Below are 18,907 nucleotides of genomic sequence, written 5' to 3'. Positions count from 1 at the left end.
CCTGAAGGCAGCTGTGTGATCCTTATGGCAATGCAGGGTGCCTGCGGCTGGGACCCAGGCAGTGTGAGGAAGCTGAGAAAGAGCTAGCCTGTGGTTTTCCTGTGAGGCTTGGTGCAAGCACGGTCACCTCTGAGCCTTTGCTTCTGTGTTTACAGAACCGGAGCGCCATCTCTTGGTGACCTTAAAAACTTCTATCATTCCTAACTGTCCTGCCAACACCCAACTAAGACACAAGAGTTCCGTTTGTGGCAACAACCGGGCCAAGTCCTTCCTGTACAGAGTCCAGCCTCCTTTGGGAGTCAAGAGATAGGGGATCACGGGCTGCGAGCTGGGGCAGCATCTCTTCAAGGGAAACACTTTGGCTCAGGAGTCGTCTGGAGCCCTCTGCCTCTCCACCAGGCATTCCAGGCACACACACCTTGAGGAGTGGCCAGCTCTAAGAGATTCCCAGAATTCCACACAGCTTATCCACAAAGGCCATTTTCACTATGATCCTCTCTGGTGCAGATAAAACTGCTAGCAAAGCTCAGCCCAGGCTACCTCCCTCCCTGAGGGTGAGAGTAAGGCATGTGAGGCCCACGCATGTACAGGTCCAGACAGCATCAGTGGGAGTTTCTTCCAGGACAATGCTGACAGGGTACTGAAAGCCATGTTTGAGAAGCCTGAACCAAGTTTGGCATCGAGTTTCAGGGCTTTCTCCGGGCAGCAGACAGCCTGCAGAACTGTCCTAACAGGATGAGCAGGAAATGTCTTGCGTCACTGGTTTTCGGGAGGGCAAAAGGAATCTGGCCAGGATGTTTTCACCAGGCTAAGGGCCATGCCACCTGCATCCTCCAGAAATGAGCCAGCTTTGCCATGTTCTGGATTTATCCAAAAGCAGATCCTGGGAGAGATTCGGAGGCTAAATTCTCATTCTCTAACAGAACTTCCAAACAATGTTCATGGCTGCAGAAAGGGCTCAGAGTGGACCTTCCAACCTCCTGGGAAGGTTAGGGAGATGGAAGGACAGTATTACGGGCAGTCAGTTTGAAGCCATTCTCAATGCCCCTTTCCCTTGATTTCTTCTGGTCAATACATTGAAAAACAAGATGCCCAACATCCCCAGCCTTGCCAGCCAGAGACCCAGTTCTGGCCAATGAGTAAAAGTGGAAACTGCCAGGTAGGACTTATAGAAAGCTCTCATTTTCTTAATTCTGGCTTTGGAGTCCTTTTTGGCCACTTTGTTTTGCACTGGATCTTTTTTTTTTTTTAATTCTGCCCATTATTATTATTGTTGTTTTGGGTTTTTGAGACAGGGTTTCTCTGTGTGGCTCTGGCTGACCTGGAACTCACTCTGTAGACCAGGCTGGTCTCAAACTCAGCTATCTACCTGCCTCTGCCTCTGAGTGCTGCAATTAAAGGTGTGTGCCACCACCACCTGGCACTTTCATTCATCACTATGGAACATGTGCATTCTGTGTCTATGTGGGCACATGCCATGATGACACGTAGAAGCTTAAAGGACAGTGTTGTGGAGTCTGCTTTCACCTTTACACAGGTTCCGGGGAACCAACTCAGGTCACCAGGCTTGCATGGTGAGCACCTTTATCCTCTGAGCCATCTCACTAGCCATAGGTCTTGGTCCAAGGCAGGTACAGTGTTTGGCAGTGCGGCAGCCATCTTTAGCTATGAAGCAACAGTCCAACCACTTAGGATGGCGGGAGACGAGTAAGAAGCACATGAATGACAACCGGGAGCTATACCCAGGTGCAGACATCTTACGATGCCAGACAAACAAGCCTCTTCAGTTAGTAGGGCTTTCCGTTTCCTGCAGCCATATATGGTAGTCTTTTCTTTGTTTTACTTTTTTGAGACGGGGTTTCTCTGTTTGTGTAGCCCTGGCTGTCCTGGAACTCACTCTGTAGACCAGGCTGGCCTTGAACTCACAGAGATCCGCCTGCCTCTGCCTCCTGAGTGCTAAGATTAAAGGAGTGCACCATCACTGCCCGGCAGAATATGGTTGTCTTGACTGACCGATAAGGGAAGCAAGAGAGACTGGGAAGCAAGAGAGACCAGGAAGCATTTCAGGAAAAAGATAAGCAGCTTCATGACAACCCAGATGCTAAATATCTGGAGTGGACAGATTAGAAGAGGTGAAACATACTCCATGCCCAAAGTCCAGAGCCCAAGAAATGAAGACACCCCACCAAAGCCATTCCTGACACCCGAGCAGGGAGACATCTGACCTGGCCCGCCCTTAGTCAAATGATCATTCTGGTTGATCCCTGAAAGAAAAGTAAGGCGGGGCTTCTGAGGGGGTCATGAAGGGTAATGGATACAGGATGGGAACCCAACTGAGCTGTGTGTGAGCCCTGCTGTGGTGCACAGCCCAGCTTCTGCAAGCATGGAACACCTAGAGTAGACGCAATGATGATGCTCAGTGCGCACACTGTTGAGCCAGGCATCCAAGCAGGGTCCAGCTCCCAAAGAGCTGACTGCCCTGTGAAGCATTGAGCAAGCACATCTCATCCAGCAGGACAGGAAGCAGCAAGTGCAGCCAGGAGGGTGGCATCAAGTGTGCAGCCAGCCAGGAGGGGTAGCTCAAAGCAAGGGAAGCACAGGCTGAAGGACTTTGTGGGAGTAGGGAGGCCCCACCTTCAGCAGTTGGAGTGCTCTTAGCATCAGAGGTCTCCGACCCTGGTTCCTCCGATCCATCATCTGTGGGGGGCTGTGGGGGAGATGCTGGAACACATACAGTGAGCCCTCAGACCTCAAGAGGAACCTTCGGTGTGGATACTGTAACCTCATGATCAAACAATGAAGGGACCAGACCCCTGTCCCCCAATACTACCATACTCCACTCCTGGGGTCCCTGGATGAAGGTTTGGGTGGTGTGTGTCTGCTCCTGGGTGGGAGAAGATAAAACTTTTAGTCACCCAGGTCCAACTGAGGCAAAGGCCCTCACATGGACAACCTGGCAGCGAATCTAGAAAGCCCTCTCAACCTTCAGGTCACAGCCACTCAGCGCTCAGCTTGGTGGACTCACCTCGGTGTGGTAGAAGTTTCCCACTTTCATGTCTGTATTGGCTGGAGGGTTTTTTTTTTTTTCTTTATTTTTTCTTTTTTTTCCGAGACAGGGTTTCTCTGTGTAGCTTTGGAGCCTATCCTGGCACTCACTCTGGAGACCAGGCTGGCCTCGAACTCACAGAGATCCGCCTGCCTCTGCCTCCCAAGTGCTGGAATTAAAGGTGTGCACCACCAACGCCCGGATGGCTGGAGGGTTTTCTATGGTAACTCTCCTGGGCTTTTGTAACTGTGGCTGTGCTAAAACACATGTGAGCTCCACCGCAGGTGATGGTCATTCTGTTGGCCTTACTTCACCTTGGTTGAAGGGCTCAGGGTAGCACCGTGTATCAATAGCAATGTGCAAGGTTCTTTTTTTCCCTGTCTTTCTTTGTTATGGTGCAGATGTTGGCTGGAAATCCTCAGAGGCTCCAAGAGCCAGCTGCCCATTGTATCAGATGGACGAATGGGCTCTGGCCACAGGGGAAACTCCACTGTCACCTCATGCTCCACAAGGGATTAACACCCCCATCAGGCACAGTCTGAGCACCCAGTCTCTGGAAAAGAGGGGTCCCACTTAGAGCCCATTTAATCTACTGCCCTTGAAAACGGAATTCGGATAGAATTCAGGACAGCGCTGTGCCTAGCTAGAAGGCCACATCTTCCTGACTCATGTGACAGTTTGAAGATGGAAGCCACACATCCCAGCGGCTGTTTTTCTCAACCATGTGCAGAGTTAGGACCAGGCTCAGCTAGCTGGCTGTACACACCCAGGTGAGGGGAATGTGGGCTTGAGGACCACGCTTGCCAAGGCAATACAGTAACAAGAAAAGGTTCTTGGGCTGGGTGTGGTGGTGCACACGCTTTTAATCCCAGCATTCAGGACACAGAGGCAGGCAGATCTCTGTGAGTTTGAGGTCAGCTAGGGCTACATAGTGAGTACCAGGACAATTAGGGCTGTGTAGAGAGACCCTGTCTCAAAAACCAAAACCAATGCCTCTCTGTCCTTGGTGATGACTGGACAAAGAGGGGAGTGAAGCTACAGGAGGCAACCCTGAGGTTTGTGTCCAGGAGGTCTAGACTAAGTAAGATAGTGTGAGGGCCCGGAGAGCTACAGGATGCTATGTAAAGTCTGGCCAGGGCTATGGTGAACCAGAGGTTAGGGAACACTGAGCATGGGTGGCACTTGCTAGGTTGCAGTGTGGCTGGGACATTCAGTGGAGACAGATGCTGTCCTTGGGGCAACAGTGAGATTCTGGGGTTCTAGGGTGGTAGAAGGGAGCTGGTTCTATGTGCAGAGCAGAACACAAAGAAGAAAGGCAGATGGAGTTTCAGTGAGGGGTGACACTTCACAGCCTCACTTAAAGCGTAGCTCAAGAAAGGCCCTTTTTATATTTTCCTTTTGTTTTATCACAGTGTCTTCCGTATCCTAGGTCGGCCTCAGACTCACTTTGTGCTCTCATCCTCATCATTTACATTATCCTTGGAGGCAGGGAGGAGGGAGAAGAAGCCCCCCCCACCCCGACCCGCGAAGGCCTGGAAAGTGTACATATCAGCACCTTTTAATGCATGCGCGTTCAAGACCAGCTCCCCCACTCCACAGCCTCTCTGGCTGGATCTAGTTCTATTCCAACTTTCAGCATCCACTTAGACACTTTCTGTTCTGGTATTCAGTGTGTGGTTCCTTGTCATTATTCAAAACAGTCTTTTGTACGTATCTGAACTGTTGTTAGGACTGTGACTGCCAAGTCACAGCTGTCACTTCACACCTACAAACATCTCATTCTAAACCCTCAGTAGCAGGATTTAATTTGATGAAAATGTTATTTTTCTTTGGCTTTTGGGGCGGAGTACAATTATGGGTAGGACAACACACTCTTGTTTCACAGCACCTTCCAAGGGGTAGCAATTTCAATGTTGTTCTTCCCCCCCCCCCCCCCCGCTCTCTCTGGTGTGTGTGTGTGTGTGTGTGTGTGTGTGTGTGTGTGCATGTGTGTGTCTGAGCATCCCCACAGCTCCTGAACACATGTACACAGTGAAATGGACAACCAGTGAGTTTGGAGAGATTGGGGCCAAGTCAGTGTGGCCAGATATTACAGACTGCAGTTTTAATTAATTAAGCTAAATTTGAGAGGTGCTTTAAAATTTTACTGCTATTATTTTTATTTATACGTATGTGTGTGAATCTGCGAATGCCACATAGGCACAGGGTATCAGTTCCCCAAAGCTGCAGACAACAGATTTTCTGGGATGCTTGAAGTGGGCACTGGGAACCAAACTCAGGTCCTCTGGAAGAGCTGCGAGTGTTCTGAATCCTAGAACCACCTCTCTGAGACAGTCTGAGACAGGATCTTTTTATGCAGTCCTGGCTGAACTGAAACTCACTATATAAACCAGGTTGGCTTTGGACTTGCAGCAATCCGCCTGCATCTGCCTTCTGAGTACTGGAATTATAGACCAGCGCCACCATGCTGATGCTGTTCACTAATACTGATAGACTCAGAATCCCAGAGTAACCTATTCTTGTCTGACAGAGTCCAGATGGCCAAGTTTGTGTAGCTAAGGACGTGAAGAAGATCCTATAGAGCTGAGAGTGATGATACCCTCTCCCCAATCCTTGTCACACTGGGGAGGTGAACTAACCCCCTCCCTCCCTCCCTCCCTCCCTCCCTCCCTCCCTCCATCCCTCCCTCCCTCCCTCCCTCCCTCCCTCCCCCCTCCCTCTTTCTTCTTTCTTTCTTTCTTTCTTTCTTTCTTTCTTTCTTTCTTTCTTTCTTCCTTCCTTTGCAGGGTTTCTCTGTGTAACAGCCCTAGCTGTCCTGGCACTCGTTCTGTAGATGAGACTGGCCTCGAACTCACAGAGATCCGCCTGCCTCTGCCTCCTAAGTGCTGGGATTAAAGGCGTGCGCCACCACCGCCTTTAAGGAGGTGAATTTTCAAACACGCTCATTTCCACTGTGACTAGCCTGCTGTGCATGGCTGTCCACTGACCTTTTAAGCCATGGTCCATGTCTCCTTCTTGGTCTTGGAGCATAGAGTAGCCCTCAGCATGATCTTCCATTGTGTCAAACTCCTGGCGGGGTTCAGCCATTCTGGTTCAAAGCCTGGAGGAAAATAAGGCAAGAGAGGGAGTTATAGGTGGGATGCTGAGCCCAGAGACCTGACTTTTTAGGGTAGTGGAGCTGGGGGACAAGGAGAGAGGCACCCCTTGTCCTCCAGGCTTTACACAGCATCCTGTAGCTCCCCGGGCCCTCACACTATCTTACTTAGTCTAGACCTCCTTGACACAAACCTCAGGGTTGCCTCCTGTAGCTTCGCTCCCCTCTTTGTCCAGTCATCACCAAGGACAGAGAGGCATTGGTTTTGGTTTTTGAGACAGGGTCTCTCTACACAGCCCTAATTGTCCTGGTACTCACTATCTAGCCCTAGCTGGCCTCAAACTCACAGAGATCTGCCTGCCTCTGTGGAGGGAGGGAGGGAGGAACAACATTGAAAGTAGGAAGACTGATGCTCACTCTCACTGAGTGTTCAATATCCCTGCCATCTGCCATAGCATTAGCTTATATCACAAACCACCGGATGAAGAAACTGACCTATGGTCATTCCCTGCTCTTTCCATGTCACTAAGAAATGCTGCTGACTAGTAAGTAGTTCAGCAGTTCTGAGGGAAGGGGATTACAGGGCCTCTCTTGTTTTGTGAATGCCGACTGACTGCAGAGCCAACTCTCCAAACTCCTGGGCTCAAGGGATTCTCTTGTCTCAGCCTCCCAAATGGTTGGGAATATGGCCTGCCTGGCTATTGATTAGTCAACACTGTATATGCTCAGCATGTATTTTTTAAAAAGTATTTTAATATTTCTTTATTTTTATTTTATGTGCACTGTTGTTTTTGCCTGTATGTATGTCTGTGGGAGGGTGTCAGATCTTGGAGTTACAGACAGTTGTGGGTGCTGGGAATTGAACCTGAGTCCTCTGGAAGAGCAGTCAGTGCTCTTAACTGCTGAGCCATCTTTCCATGGTCCAGGGGGGAAGTTCAGAGTCCAGAACTAGATCATGGGTGGAGGAGATGGAAAGGAAGGTGTAGGCTCAAGAAGTGAACCTTAGAAAATGGTAGACTGGCTTTCAAACTTAGACTGCAGTTAGGCAGGGAGATTAGAATCCATAAGTATATTAGAGGCAGGGGCCTGATGGCTGGGCAAAGAGGGGTAGGGTAAAGGGACACTGTGTGGACAAGGGAAAGAAGGGGCTGGAAACAGGGCAGTTCTGTTTGCAGATCCCTGCTTGACAGAAGGCAGATCCCTTCCCCAAGGCTGTGTGGTTCTAGGCGATTCAGTTTCTTAATTGGGTTTCTACTGCTATGATGAAACATCACAATGAAGAGTGACTTGGAGAAGAAAAAGGGTTATTTCATCTTCCAACTGTCAGGTCACATATTGAGGAGGGAAGTTAGTGAAGGAGCTCAAGGTAGCTCAAGGCAGGAACTGAAGTAGAGGCCATGGAGGAACAATGCCATGCCTTGCTTGTTATGACTTGCTCAGCCTGTGTTCTTTTTTTTTTTTTTTTTGTTTTTCGAGACAGGGTTTTTCTGTGGCTTTGGAGGCTGTCCTGGAACTAGCTCTTTTAGACCAGGCTGGTCTCGAACTCACAGAGATCTGCCTGCCTCTGTCTCCCGAGTGCTGGGATTAAAGGTGTGCACCACAATGCCCGGCTATTTTTTTTTTTTTTTCAAGACAGAGTCTTACTATGTGGCCCTGGCTATCCTAGAACTCTCTTTGTAGACCAGGCTGGCCTTGAAATCACAGGCTTGCCTCTGCCTCTTGAGTGCTTGGATTAGAGGCGTGAACCACCATTTATCACTTATTTTATTTTTTAAATATATTACCTTTTTAATCACTTTTTTTTGTGTGTGTGTGTATGAGTGCACACACACACTTGTATGTGTAAATGCCACTTAGGTGTGCTTAGGTGCTTAGGTATATGGTGGAGGCGAGAGGACAACCTTGGGCGTCTGTCTTTTTTTCCCCACATTAATTGAGGCAGAGTATTTTGGTTTCTTCCTGCTTTGTACACCAGGCTAGGCCCTGTCTTTCAGCTACTTTCCTGTCTCCATCTCCCAGTTTGCCTTAGGAGCACTGCTATTACAGACACACGTGCTAGCATGCCTCGCTTCATGTGAGTTCTAGGGATTTGAACTCGGGTCCTGACGCTTGTGTTACAAGCAATTTATGCACTAAGCCATTCCCTCAGCCCTTCTTTTTACTTTTTTTAAAAAAGATTTATTTATTTTATTATGTATACAACATTCTGCTTCCATGTACACCTGCACACCAGAAGAGGACACCAGATCTCATAACAGATGGTTGTGAGCCACCATGTGGTTGCTGGGAATTGAACTCAGGTCCTCTGGAAGAGCAGTTGGTGCTCTTAACCGCTGAGCCATCTCTCCAGCCCCCCTTCCTTTTACTTTTGAGACACAGGTGAGCCTCAAACTCTCTATCCTCCTGCTTCAGCCTCCCGAGTGATAGGATTCAGGTTTACATTCCCAGACCTGTCTCTTCTCAGTATATTTTTTACATTTTTATTTTATGTGCATTGGTGTTTTTCCTGCATGTGTGTGTGAGTGTCAGATCCCCTGGAACTGGTATTACAGACAGTTGTGAGCTGCCATGTGGGTGCTGGGAATTGAACCTGGGTCCTCTGGAAGGGCAGCCAGTGCTCTTAACTGCTGAGCTCTCTTTCCTGCCCCTTCTCCAGTATATTTGCAATACCCCTCCAAATAATAACAATAATGAAAATGAGTTATCAGCAGGAGCCCCTTCCCTGTAGTCTCTTCCTGTATTCTTCCACCAAGCACTAACCAGGCCCAACCGTGCTTAGCATCAGACGAGACCACTCACATTCAGGGTGGTATGGCCATATTCCCTGTATTCTCAATGTGGAGTTCTACCTGCTTTCCATGTCGGGTTGTCTTCAGCTATTTCTAAAAGTTTCCATACTTCCCAACTTTGGAGCTGGAGAGCCAAGCATCACTCAAACATTTGGGTGATGCCCTACAGTTTATCAGTTGGGGATGACGGAACAGGGTGTGCTGGCTGCTCAGTTGTCTCATTGCACACACTCACACACCACCGTCCATGCCATGACCTGGCTCCTAATGATTCCTCTGCCCCTGCACACATCCCCAGTTAGGGCTAGAAGGCCAGACACAACCTCCAGAAGTGGGATGAATTACAGGGGTCTGTGCAGAAGTTAAGTCATCCTTAAAATCACAGGCTACTATTCACAATGTAAAATAAACTGTGCACATCTCAAGGCCACTATTTTCCTTTGTGGGGAATAGGAAAAACTGTATGACCCGGGAGGGCATCTGTCCTCAGACTCTGCTCCTTTTTTATACCCTCCAAGGCAGGTCTAGGTCAGCTGGGGGTTTCAGGTCCTAGGAGTCAAGCCAAGACAGGAATGTAGCTCCATGGTAGAACACTAGCCTAGTGTGTACAAGGCCCTGTGTTCCGTCTGCAGCATAGGAAAGACAGAAGGAAAAGAGGGAGAGAGGCACGGTGAGCAAAGGAAAGAATGTTTTGGAACATCCTTGAGGGTCCATTGGACCAAAACCCCAGAAAGAACAGATCCCTGGAGAGCGGGAAGCAGTGACCCTTTCCCCAGCCTTATGGCCCACACTGATGACACGGGAGTAGAAAAGCCCCACGGGGCACCCGATGCCTCAGAGCCCCAGTACCTGGCATCAGGAAGCGCTTACCTGGCACCAGCCAAAAAGGGGTGCTATTCACTGTGTGCTGCCCATAGGGCGTGCCTGTGCAGGCTATCCTTTCAAATAAGTATCTCCATTTACATCGCCATTTTCATCCTAGCACATACATTTCCCAGACCTTCTGAGGCCCAGGGATGTGCAGATGAAGCCCCAGGCCTTCCTGTTCCTAAGGAACAGGAACTTCCAGGCTGAAAGACATCCATCTTCTGTCTACCAGGCTGCAAGTCTTCTATACAGCCCATTTGACATCTCAGGTGGCCCTCTAAAGTGTTAGGAGGTGGACAGGGGAACCTCAGCATCTGACCCTCACTGCCCCCTTTGGAACTGCCCTGGATCACTGCTTGCTCTCTTCAACATGTCTGCCATTTCATTTCCCTGGGCTCCTTTCCACGGCAGAGAGGCCGAGCTCACCATAAACCTTTAAGGTGGGTGGGATGGGGATCCTAGTCAGGCAAGAGGCTCCAGGGACTTGACAGACTTGTAAGACACTGGGGTCTACCAAGGACTTGGCTGATGCCCTCTGGCTTCCCACCCTGTCACCCTGGGGGCAAGGTTCCCAATGGTGCTGGGGCTGAGGCCTGACTTGCAGGGGAAGTCTACAAATACCAATTAGCCATTCCCTGGGGAGAACTCCTCTGCAGGCTCCAGGAGGAAGCCCTGGTGTTTCTTAAGTCCCAGATCTTCCAACCTTCTTCCCAAGGGAGATGAGACCTCACCACCCCACCCCTGGACTGCAGGTCCCCAGTCTGGGGGCATTTCTTGCTAAGGAGAAGATACAATAGGCTTCCTTCATTGCCTGGGTCCTGCTCATGGCAAAACTGTTTACTAACCAGCACTTGAGTTTCTGGGGAGCTCTTTGGGTAAGGGAGGGCCCTCAACACTCTCTGGTAGTTCGGTAATTAAATAGGATGGCTTCTAAACTCCAGCCCCAGGAGTTTACAGGGTAATCTCTGAAGTGCAACCACCCCAGGAGAAATAATTAGTACCTCCCTGTACCCGAGGAAACCGAGGTTTGGAGAGCTTGAGTAAGTAACCCTTGTAGCTAGTGTAGATAGGCTTCGAACTCAGTTCTTCTGACAGTAAAACCCATCTCTTAAACTACTGTGTGGCACCGCTGCGTTTCCCACAAGCTATCATTCCTTTGTATAAGAGGAGGGGGAGGAGAGTTCAGGGAAAGCCGGAGTGAGGCTGGTCTGGGGTCCGTGACTCAGCGCAGCGGACACACTGGGAGACTGAGACCCCAGAAGCTTCCCAGGTGCAGGTGGACCGCGGTCCCCGGGGCGGCGCCGGGTGGAGTTTTTCAGCCGCGCTCAAACCTCGCTAGGGGGCACCAGACGTCAGTCCCCGCGCTGTGACTCAGCGGAATGTCACTGCCAGTCCGGTTCTGATCCAAAGGAAGGAGTGATTGTCCTTACCCGCCTCTGGTTAAAAACCCAAACTGGACTCGGATAATAGGGATGACTGCATTGCTTTGTGAATGTTCTGAAAACACGCACGAAATTTACAGCATTTGAATTAGCTCCAAAAAGTGACTTATTTTTTTAATTTTTTTTTGTTCTTTTTAAACAACAACAACATCCTATATGGGAGTGGTTGCACATGCCTTTAACTCCAGCACTCAAGAGGCAGAATCAGGCGGATTTCTGGGAGTTCAAAGCCAGCATGGTCTACATAGTGAATTCCAGGAGAGCCAGGGCTACATAGGGAGACCATCTCAACAAAGAAGCCCTTCCCCGAAAAGAAACCCACTAAATCAAAAATAGATATCACACATATGTACTGAAAAGCAACTAGATATAGAGTCCCCAAAATACCTCCCAATGGGCTTTGCTCTCAAGGGCTATTTTTGACCTATAATCTCAGCGCTCAGGAACAAGGCCAGATTGGACTACATAGTAAGACCCTGTCTCATAAAATCAAGGGCTGGACAGATGGCCCAGTGGTTAAGAGCACTTGTTCTTGCAGAGGACCTAGGTTCGGTTTCCGGCACCACATGGTGGTTTACAACCATTCACAACTCCAGTGCCGTTTTCTAACCTCTCTGGGCCCCAGGCAAGCATGTGGTACAATATGTACATGCAGGTGAACCCGGAATCCACACAAAGTGGGGAAACCTTTAAAAAGAAGCTGTTTTGGGCTTGTGTAACTCATCTCCCCTCTGCTCGCCTTACCTGTTCTGTTGCCCTTGAACCTGTCAGGGTCTTTAGGAAGAAGCAGGATTCTCCCAAGGGCAGGAACCAAGTTTCAAACAGTTCCTGGTATTGGTTTATTTAATTCCTACAACAGTTGGTTACTGTGCCTGCTTCCACAGGTGGCTTAGAAAGAGTGATTCCTCAAAGTCACACAAAAAGTATATAAGAGAGGCAGGGTTCAAAACTCAGTACTTTGGCCAGGCACATGCCTTGAATCCCAGCACTAGGGAGGCAGAGGCAGGCAGATCTGTATGAGTTTGAGGCCATCCTGGTCTACAGAGTGAGTTCCAGAACAGCCAAGGCTACACAGAGAAACCTGGTCTCTAAAAACCAAAGCGAACACAACCAACCAACCAACCAAACAAACAAACAAACGAACAAACAAAAAACTTAGTGCTCGGGAGATGGAGGGAGTTCAAGCCACCCTCAGCTACACATCAAGTTTGAGTCTAGCCTGGCCTACATGAGTTATCAGCAGTGGCTGATGATAGCTAAGGCTCATCCAAAGGGAAACCCTGGTTTCCTCGGAGGACCTTCTCCTTGTATTTATTCTCTGACTGCGAATGCCTGTGTCCAGCTCTGTCACTCTTCCATACAGAGGCTGTTGTAGCAGCAGCTGGTAGCCTTGCCTCCACTGGAGCCCAGGCTCTGAGGAAAGCCCTTCTGTAAGGACACAGGAGGGCTAGGGGATCAGGCTGCCTCTAAAGGACCAGATGGATCCTCCAAGGCTTAAAAGTCTTTGCTCTTGAAGCCAGGTCCTGGCAGCTCAGGTAGGTGGGGCAGGTGCTCTGAGAGGCTGGAGGGAAGACAGCCTCACCAACCTCTGAGCTCATGGTCATATCACACTGTTTACCACAATATTCTAGAACTGAGCAATAATAGACACTCCCCCTGCCCGCCATATTAAATGTGGGAAAACGGGGCATACATGGGGGAGGCTCCTGATGGCGAGGAGCTGGGATGACTCTGGGCCTCTATCATGGAAGAATAATCAGCGCTTGTGTGAAAAGATGAGTGGAAGTGGCTTCAGAGAAGGAGGTGTCTCGGCCATGAGCGTGCAGATGTCATGGCTGATGTCAGCTGGCCAGTGTCCACCAGCCTAGAAAAGTCACACACTGTGCCTGAGAGGACAGTTCTGGTGTTTTTGAAATATCTTGTTATGTAGCCCAGGCTAGCTTTGAACTCATGATCTTCCTGCTTACCAACCACCCCTCAATCCCGACACGAACAGACCTTGTTAGGATTAGAGGTGTGTGCTTCTGTGCCTGGCTACAATTCTGGTTTTAAGTAAGAGTTTCTGGAGGTTTTGTTTGCTTGTTTGAACTAAATACTTTGTAACTACTGATAATGGCTAAATAGTTCAGCCTTAAAGGAGGGGCATGCCTGTAATCCCAGCACTCAGGAGGCAGAGGTGGGGGGGGGGATCTGTTAGTTCAAGGCTAGCCTGGTCTACATAGTGAGACCTTGTCTCAACTCACCCTTCCCATTCTCTTTGCCTCTGCATTTTCCAGGCTAGCTCACCTGCCAGCTTATGGAGAGACTCCATCTCTGCCTCTTGTGTCACTGAGATTACAGACACTCATGGGACAGCACCTGGCTTTACAGGTCCTCATGCTCTCACAAGTGCTATTTCCCCACTGGACCTTCTCAGTCCTCATCTGTCCTTTCTGAAGGCCCTGGAAGCACAGCCTCATCTTCATGGCAGGGGCTGCCTGTTCACAGGAGAACCTCCAGAGGACCATTTTTTTTGTTCCTCTGAAGCCAGACCTCAGATCTGGAGATGCCTACATTGCTTGTATCAAGCCTCTTTGCACTGGGAAGACCCACCTACCAACCTCACCCACCTCCTCCCAGAATGTAGCAGGTCCAGCTTACTAAGATCAATTGGTGGCGCCAAATGTGTAGCTCTGAGGGGCTCAATCTCCCTCTCTGCAGACTTGGCTAGACAAGTGTGGGGTCAAAAGCCAGGTTTAAGTCAGCTGGGACACTCACCAGAGGGGAGATGCTGGGGCCACCCACCCTATCCAAGCTGCAGTGTCTTCATGTAACAGGCAGTGCTGTGGCTGTCATGCAAGGTGGCTGTGAGTGTCACTGAAACTGTGTGTGGAAGGTGGGGCATTAGACGTGTCACCAGGACACGTGGACATTGAGTAAGGGGACTTCAGAAAATAGAGAAGCAGAGGAGCATTCAGGGGCTAACCTGAGCTCTGCTTTTGTTTTGTTTTTTTCATGACAGGGTTTCTCAGTGTAACAGCCCTAGTTGTCCTGGAACTCGCTCTGTAGACCAGGCTGGGTTGAACTCACAGAGATCCGCCTGCCTCTGCCTCCCTCGTGCTGGGATTAAAGACACTACCACTGCCCGGCACCTAAGCTCTGCTTTGATGGAGGTGAGAGAAGGCAGCCATGGACAGGGTGAGCCAGCTGGAGGGGAGGGGGAGGGACAGGATGGGGTGCTAGCTCCTCATTCCTAGTGCAGTCCTTGGGTGAGTGATGGGAAGCACAGGGAAGATGAGGCAGATCTGGGGGATGAGCTGAGCCTGGAACTTTCCATCAGAGAGTCTCAGCTTGCTGGGGATTTACATAAGTAGTGTGTATGTGTGTGAGACTCGGGAGTTCAAAAGGTCACAGGAAACAGGCCGAAATTGGCTCTTTTGCAAAGATATTTCATTAGATGGGGACAACAAGGAAGCCAGGAAAGGGAGAGGAGAATTGGGAAGGGAAGGGGGCAATTTTTTTCAGAGGTCTTCATTCCTATTTTCTAAGTCTGAGGATGTGTCCTGAGGGACTTGGGGGAGGGGCTGGTGTCAGGAGGGCTGGCTAACCAGCAGTTGTCTCTCAGTAATGAATGACCTGAACTTGGTGTTGTCTCTGAAGGACGGAAAACAAACCATGTCCAAGAACACATGTAAGAAATGCCTCCCTGGGTCAAGGACAATGAGATTTGCATTCTCTCTTCAATGGAGGGGTGGGGAGAGGGGTATCACTATGCTGCAACAGGCTGCCCTTGAATACTTGATCTCCCTTGCTGAGCCTTTCAAGTGCCGAGTACAGACATGTGCCACCATATCCGGTTGCCTCAACCCTTCTATATAGTGGCAGCAGGGACAGAGTTCCCAACACACTCTGGCCTGATTGTCTGGATCCTTCATTACTAGCTGTGTGACCCTAGGCCAACCACTCAACCTCTCTGAGCCTCAAGTGTCTATAAGATGAATACATGTGCTTTCCATCTCTGGTAATTATCATTAAAGCTTGACCGTCCAACAATGCAACTGAACCCTTATAGGGATACTTGTATTTTCAGACCAAACAGTCCCCTCTCTTCCCAGATCCTCGAAACGGGACAGGCTTTCCTTGGGTTATGTTAGAATAATACTTTACCCCAGCCTGCCCTTGCAGAAGCCCCTGGAGTTTTATAGAATTGGGAGCCTACCAGAGAGAAATAACCATCAGCAAAAGGAAGATTGTGAGAATTGTCTGCTCTCTCTAAGGGCTCTTGTTTGAAAATACCAAGGGCACGTGGTGCCCCTTGGCCCTCCCGATGCAGCCTCTGGCCAGGCAGGGCAGATGGTGGACCCTGTGAGATCATCTCTTGGTCCCGTGACACCCCGGGGACCATGCCAAAACCCTGTCCTGGCACACCCTCTGTGAAGCCAACCACTTGGTAGGAGGGGTGAGGGGCCTACAGAGGCCCTTGCAAGAGCAAAGAGGGCCAGTAGAAATTATTAACAAATACTACTTTTATAGAGAACGTGCAGGCGGCTGAGAGAACAAGTGTGTCTTCAAAAGTACATGGGCACTGCCCCGGGAGACTCCCTTTGTGAGCTTGCATTTTCTCCACAGCAGTGTTTGCTCACATCTGCCATGTTGACAGTGATGAGGAGCAATGAACACACTCTCGTTTGGGCAAATGAGTCCAGCCCACTGAGGAGGGGCTGGCAGCGCACTGCAGACCTGGACCAATTAGAGTGGACAGAGCAGAAATCTGGGTCAGGGAGAGATGGGAAAAGGAGGCCCGGGCACACGTTTAGGTTCTGGGCCTCAAGGACACACTGTTGAAGCAGCAGCCTTGCTGGATGCCAAATGCCCACTGTGCAACAGAGTGACCCAAAGAGAGCCTGGACAGGAGTCTTGTCCAGAAACAGAGAGGGGGCTGGTGGGAGGGGAGGAAGGAATAAGAAAGAAGTTCGAACAACTGAGGCTTATAGTAGGAAATGAAATTCTACTTGGAAAATTGAAAATGACAAAACATTTCTCTGCGTGTGTGTGTGTGTGTGTGTGTGTGTGTGTGTGTACTGACTGTGTGTACTGTGTGTACATGTGCATATCAACAGTGAAAACCTGTCAATGAAAACTATGACCATGGTGCATGTCTACTCTGGGTCTTCTAGTGTTTTTCAGGAGTCACTAGCCAAACCACATTCGGGTGGGTGTGGTGAGTTTGTGCTTAAACTGCTGGCAAGCTATACGTGAAAAGCCGAGGCAGAATTATTACATGTTCAAGGCTAGCCTGGTTTACATAGTGAATCTAGGCCAGCCAGAATAACATAGTGAGACATTGTCTAAAAACAAAACAAAACAAAACAAAAACAAATTTAACAACAAAATACTTTAAATAAAACATTGCATAAGGGACATGAAATTAAATTTCTTTTCTTTGGCCATGTCTAAAAATAGAGCTGGCCTTTGAGCCTGGACAGAAGGTAGGACTCCCAGCTGGCCTGCAGAGACTGGTGCTGGTTGGCCTCAGCGTTCCTGTCTTCAATCTCCCAGCAGGGCCCTCTGGCTCCATAGGGTAAAAAGCAATTCACCCCAAGGAATGGTTTATACACAGATTTCCATGCTTGTCAATCTGGCTTTGACTCAAACCATGTCGCTCAGGAAATTTTGTCTGTGTTAAGCTGCCAAGGTGGCTTCCCCACTGTTTGTACAATCTCAGGATTGCTATTGGAGGCAGGAATCCCAGAGGACAGGTCGGTGATGGGATGTGGGCTGCTGCCTACCAGGAAGCAGAGGGGCACTGGAAAAAGACTCTGGCAAAGGTTGTCTTCAGGGACCTGCAGATCAACCAACTATCCCTGCACAGAGGGGCACACAGCAGGTGCTGGGTTAACACATTAAGGAAAAAGGAAAGGGCAGGTATCATGTACTAGGAGACAAGGTGGCTGCCGGGAAGATGCTGGGACCCCTGCCCACACCCTCCAAGGCTGGGAGTGCAGAGGAAGGTGGGGGGTGTCGCAGACAGGTCTATCAGCACCACCCTCACTTAGGAAGAATTGCATAGTTGGTCTCCCTGATCCTGGCTCCTTCCCTGGAGGGTTGGGTTGGAATCTAACAATCTGGAAACACGGACAGGAATCACTGACTTCCTTGTCTTCCTCTTGACATTGGGCAGGCAGGTTATCACCATCACACCACAACCCTGGCGGTAAGCATCTCAATGGTAGAGACTCCTGAATGACTTATTTTGAATTATTGGAAACAACTTAATATTTCTGCCTGGGCCAGGCACTTCATGAATAAGTGACAGAGTACAAGAGTGGATGCTCAGAGTGAACTCCACACAGCCCTCCTGGTCTCACTTCCGGACCTGCGTGTGTTACCACACAAGCTCTTCTGAGGTGGAGAGAGAGACAGAGGGGTGGGGTGGGAAAGCATCTATTGGAAGGACCCAGATTGGAGAGACACGAGGCCCACGGGTGGCTGATAGTCTGTACCAGCTTCAGTGGACAGCTCCCTGAGGACCACAGGAGTCAGAGACTGAGCTAGAAGTTAGCAGGAGATGAAGAGCATTGTCCTCAGGTTTTGGCTTGGGCTGTTAGGGAAGTCACTGATTCCTGCAGAATCCAGATTCCTTTGCCACCTCTGGGTTCCAAAGGACAGGACTGGTGAGCATCAGAGCCCCTGCAGGCCCACCCCTGACCACTGTTCCAGGCAGCCTTTGGCCAGGAGCACGATCAAGCTGCATAGTGGAGCCCTGGCCTTGTGAGCAGGAGAAAGGAAAGCGAATGGAGGTGGGAAGAGCGGAGCTGGGGCAGGGTACCCCGGGAGGCTGCCCAGACTGCTGCGAGCAGGAGGAGGTCTCTCAGGAGAGACAAGTCCCAGCATAGCATCAGCTGCTGACCTTTCCAGGGAGGTCACCCCAGGAGGCCGGGATGCAGGCAGCTAGCTCATCTAGACAGAGCCAAGCGCTTGCCTGTGCTTTTCCCAGTCACCAACCCACAATGGTTAGACTCAAAGGAGAAACCCAAGAGAGGCCTCAGGTCCCAGGGTCCTCCTTCTCTATGGGAAGGGGATGCCACTGTGATGGGGCTGATCAAGATGTGGGAAGTGGCCCAGCCAGTTAGTGACAAAGAGAAAACAAGATGCTGGCCTCTCCTCTTGGGTTGTGCTAGTCCAGGCCAGCAGCTTCTGTGTTTCTGAGAAGTGTTACGCCCTGCAGTCTCACACTCGTCAGGTGCTGCCTGGGTCTACCTGGTCAGCAGCCTCAGCCAGTAAAAGGGCCACTGTCCAACTAAGGGTTTCTTAAACTTTATTTTACTTATCATTATCATCATCATTCTCGTGTGTGTGTGTGTGTGTGTGTGTGTGTGTGTGTGTGTGTGAGAGAGAGAGAGAGAGAGAGGGGGGGGGACACACATGTGGAAGCCAGAGAACAACTTTATGGTTCTCTCTTTTCACCTTTATATGGACTCTGAGCATCCAACTCAGGTCACCAAGCCTGTGTGACCCTCACCTTTACTCACTGGGCCATCTTATTGGTCCCAATTAAGATTTTTAAAAATTAATTTAAAACTCACAATACATACTACTCTCTGAGAACAGAATGAAGTAAGTACCACGTAGATTCGATGAGTGGTTTTTAAATGAATACTCACTAATGATCATAAGGGAAAGGAAAAAA

At 49.7% G+C, this 18,907-nt stretch overlaps 1 protein-coding gene and 1 long non-coding RNA gene across 9 annotated transcripts in view; one reads left to right on the top strand and one right to left on the bottom strand.

Moving 5' to 3' along the window:
- The window catches only part of LOC100765120 (microtubule-associated protein tau), a 95,384-nt gene that overhangs the window by 42,003 nt on the left and 34,474 nt on the right, over positions 1–18,907 (bottom strand). For 7 of the 8 annotated variants that reach the window (XM_027427901.2, XM_035447225.1, XM_035447224.1 and 4 more), the window contains exon 2: positions 6,034–6,146. In XM_027427901.2, the coding sequence (XP_027283702.1) occupies positions 6,034–6,133 (100 nt within the window). In that variant the 5' untranslated portion in view covers positions 6,134–6,146. Of the gene's footprint in view, positions 1–2,634; positions 2,722–6,033; positions 6,147–18,907 lie in introns of all 8 variants that reach the window. The other variant, XM_027427897.2, reaches the window with a different exon arrangement.
- The window catches only part of LOC118238099, a 36,404-nt gene that overhangs the window by 417 nt on the left and 17,080 nt on the right, over positions 1–18,907 (top strand). The window lies entirely within an intron of this gene.

The sequence above is a fragment of the Cricetulus griseus genome, chromosome 7 (genome assembly GCF_003668045.3).
Source record: "Cricetulus griseus strain 17A/GY chromosome 7, alternate assembly CriGri-PICRH-1.0, whole genome shotgun sequence".
NCBI classification, from domain to species: domain Eukaryota; kingdom Metazoa; phylum Chordata; class Mammalia; order Rodentia; family Cricetidae; genus Cricetulus; species Cricetulus griseus.
This window is presented reverse-complemented; position numbering and strand designations above follow the sequence as displayed.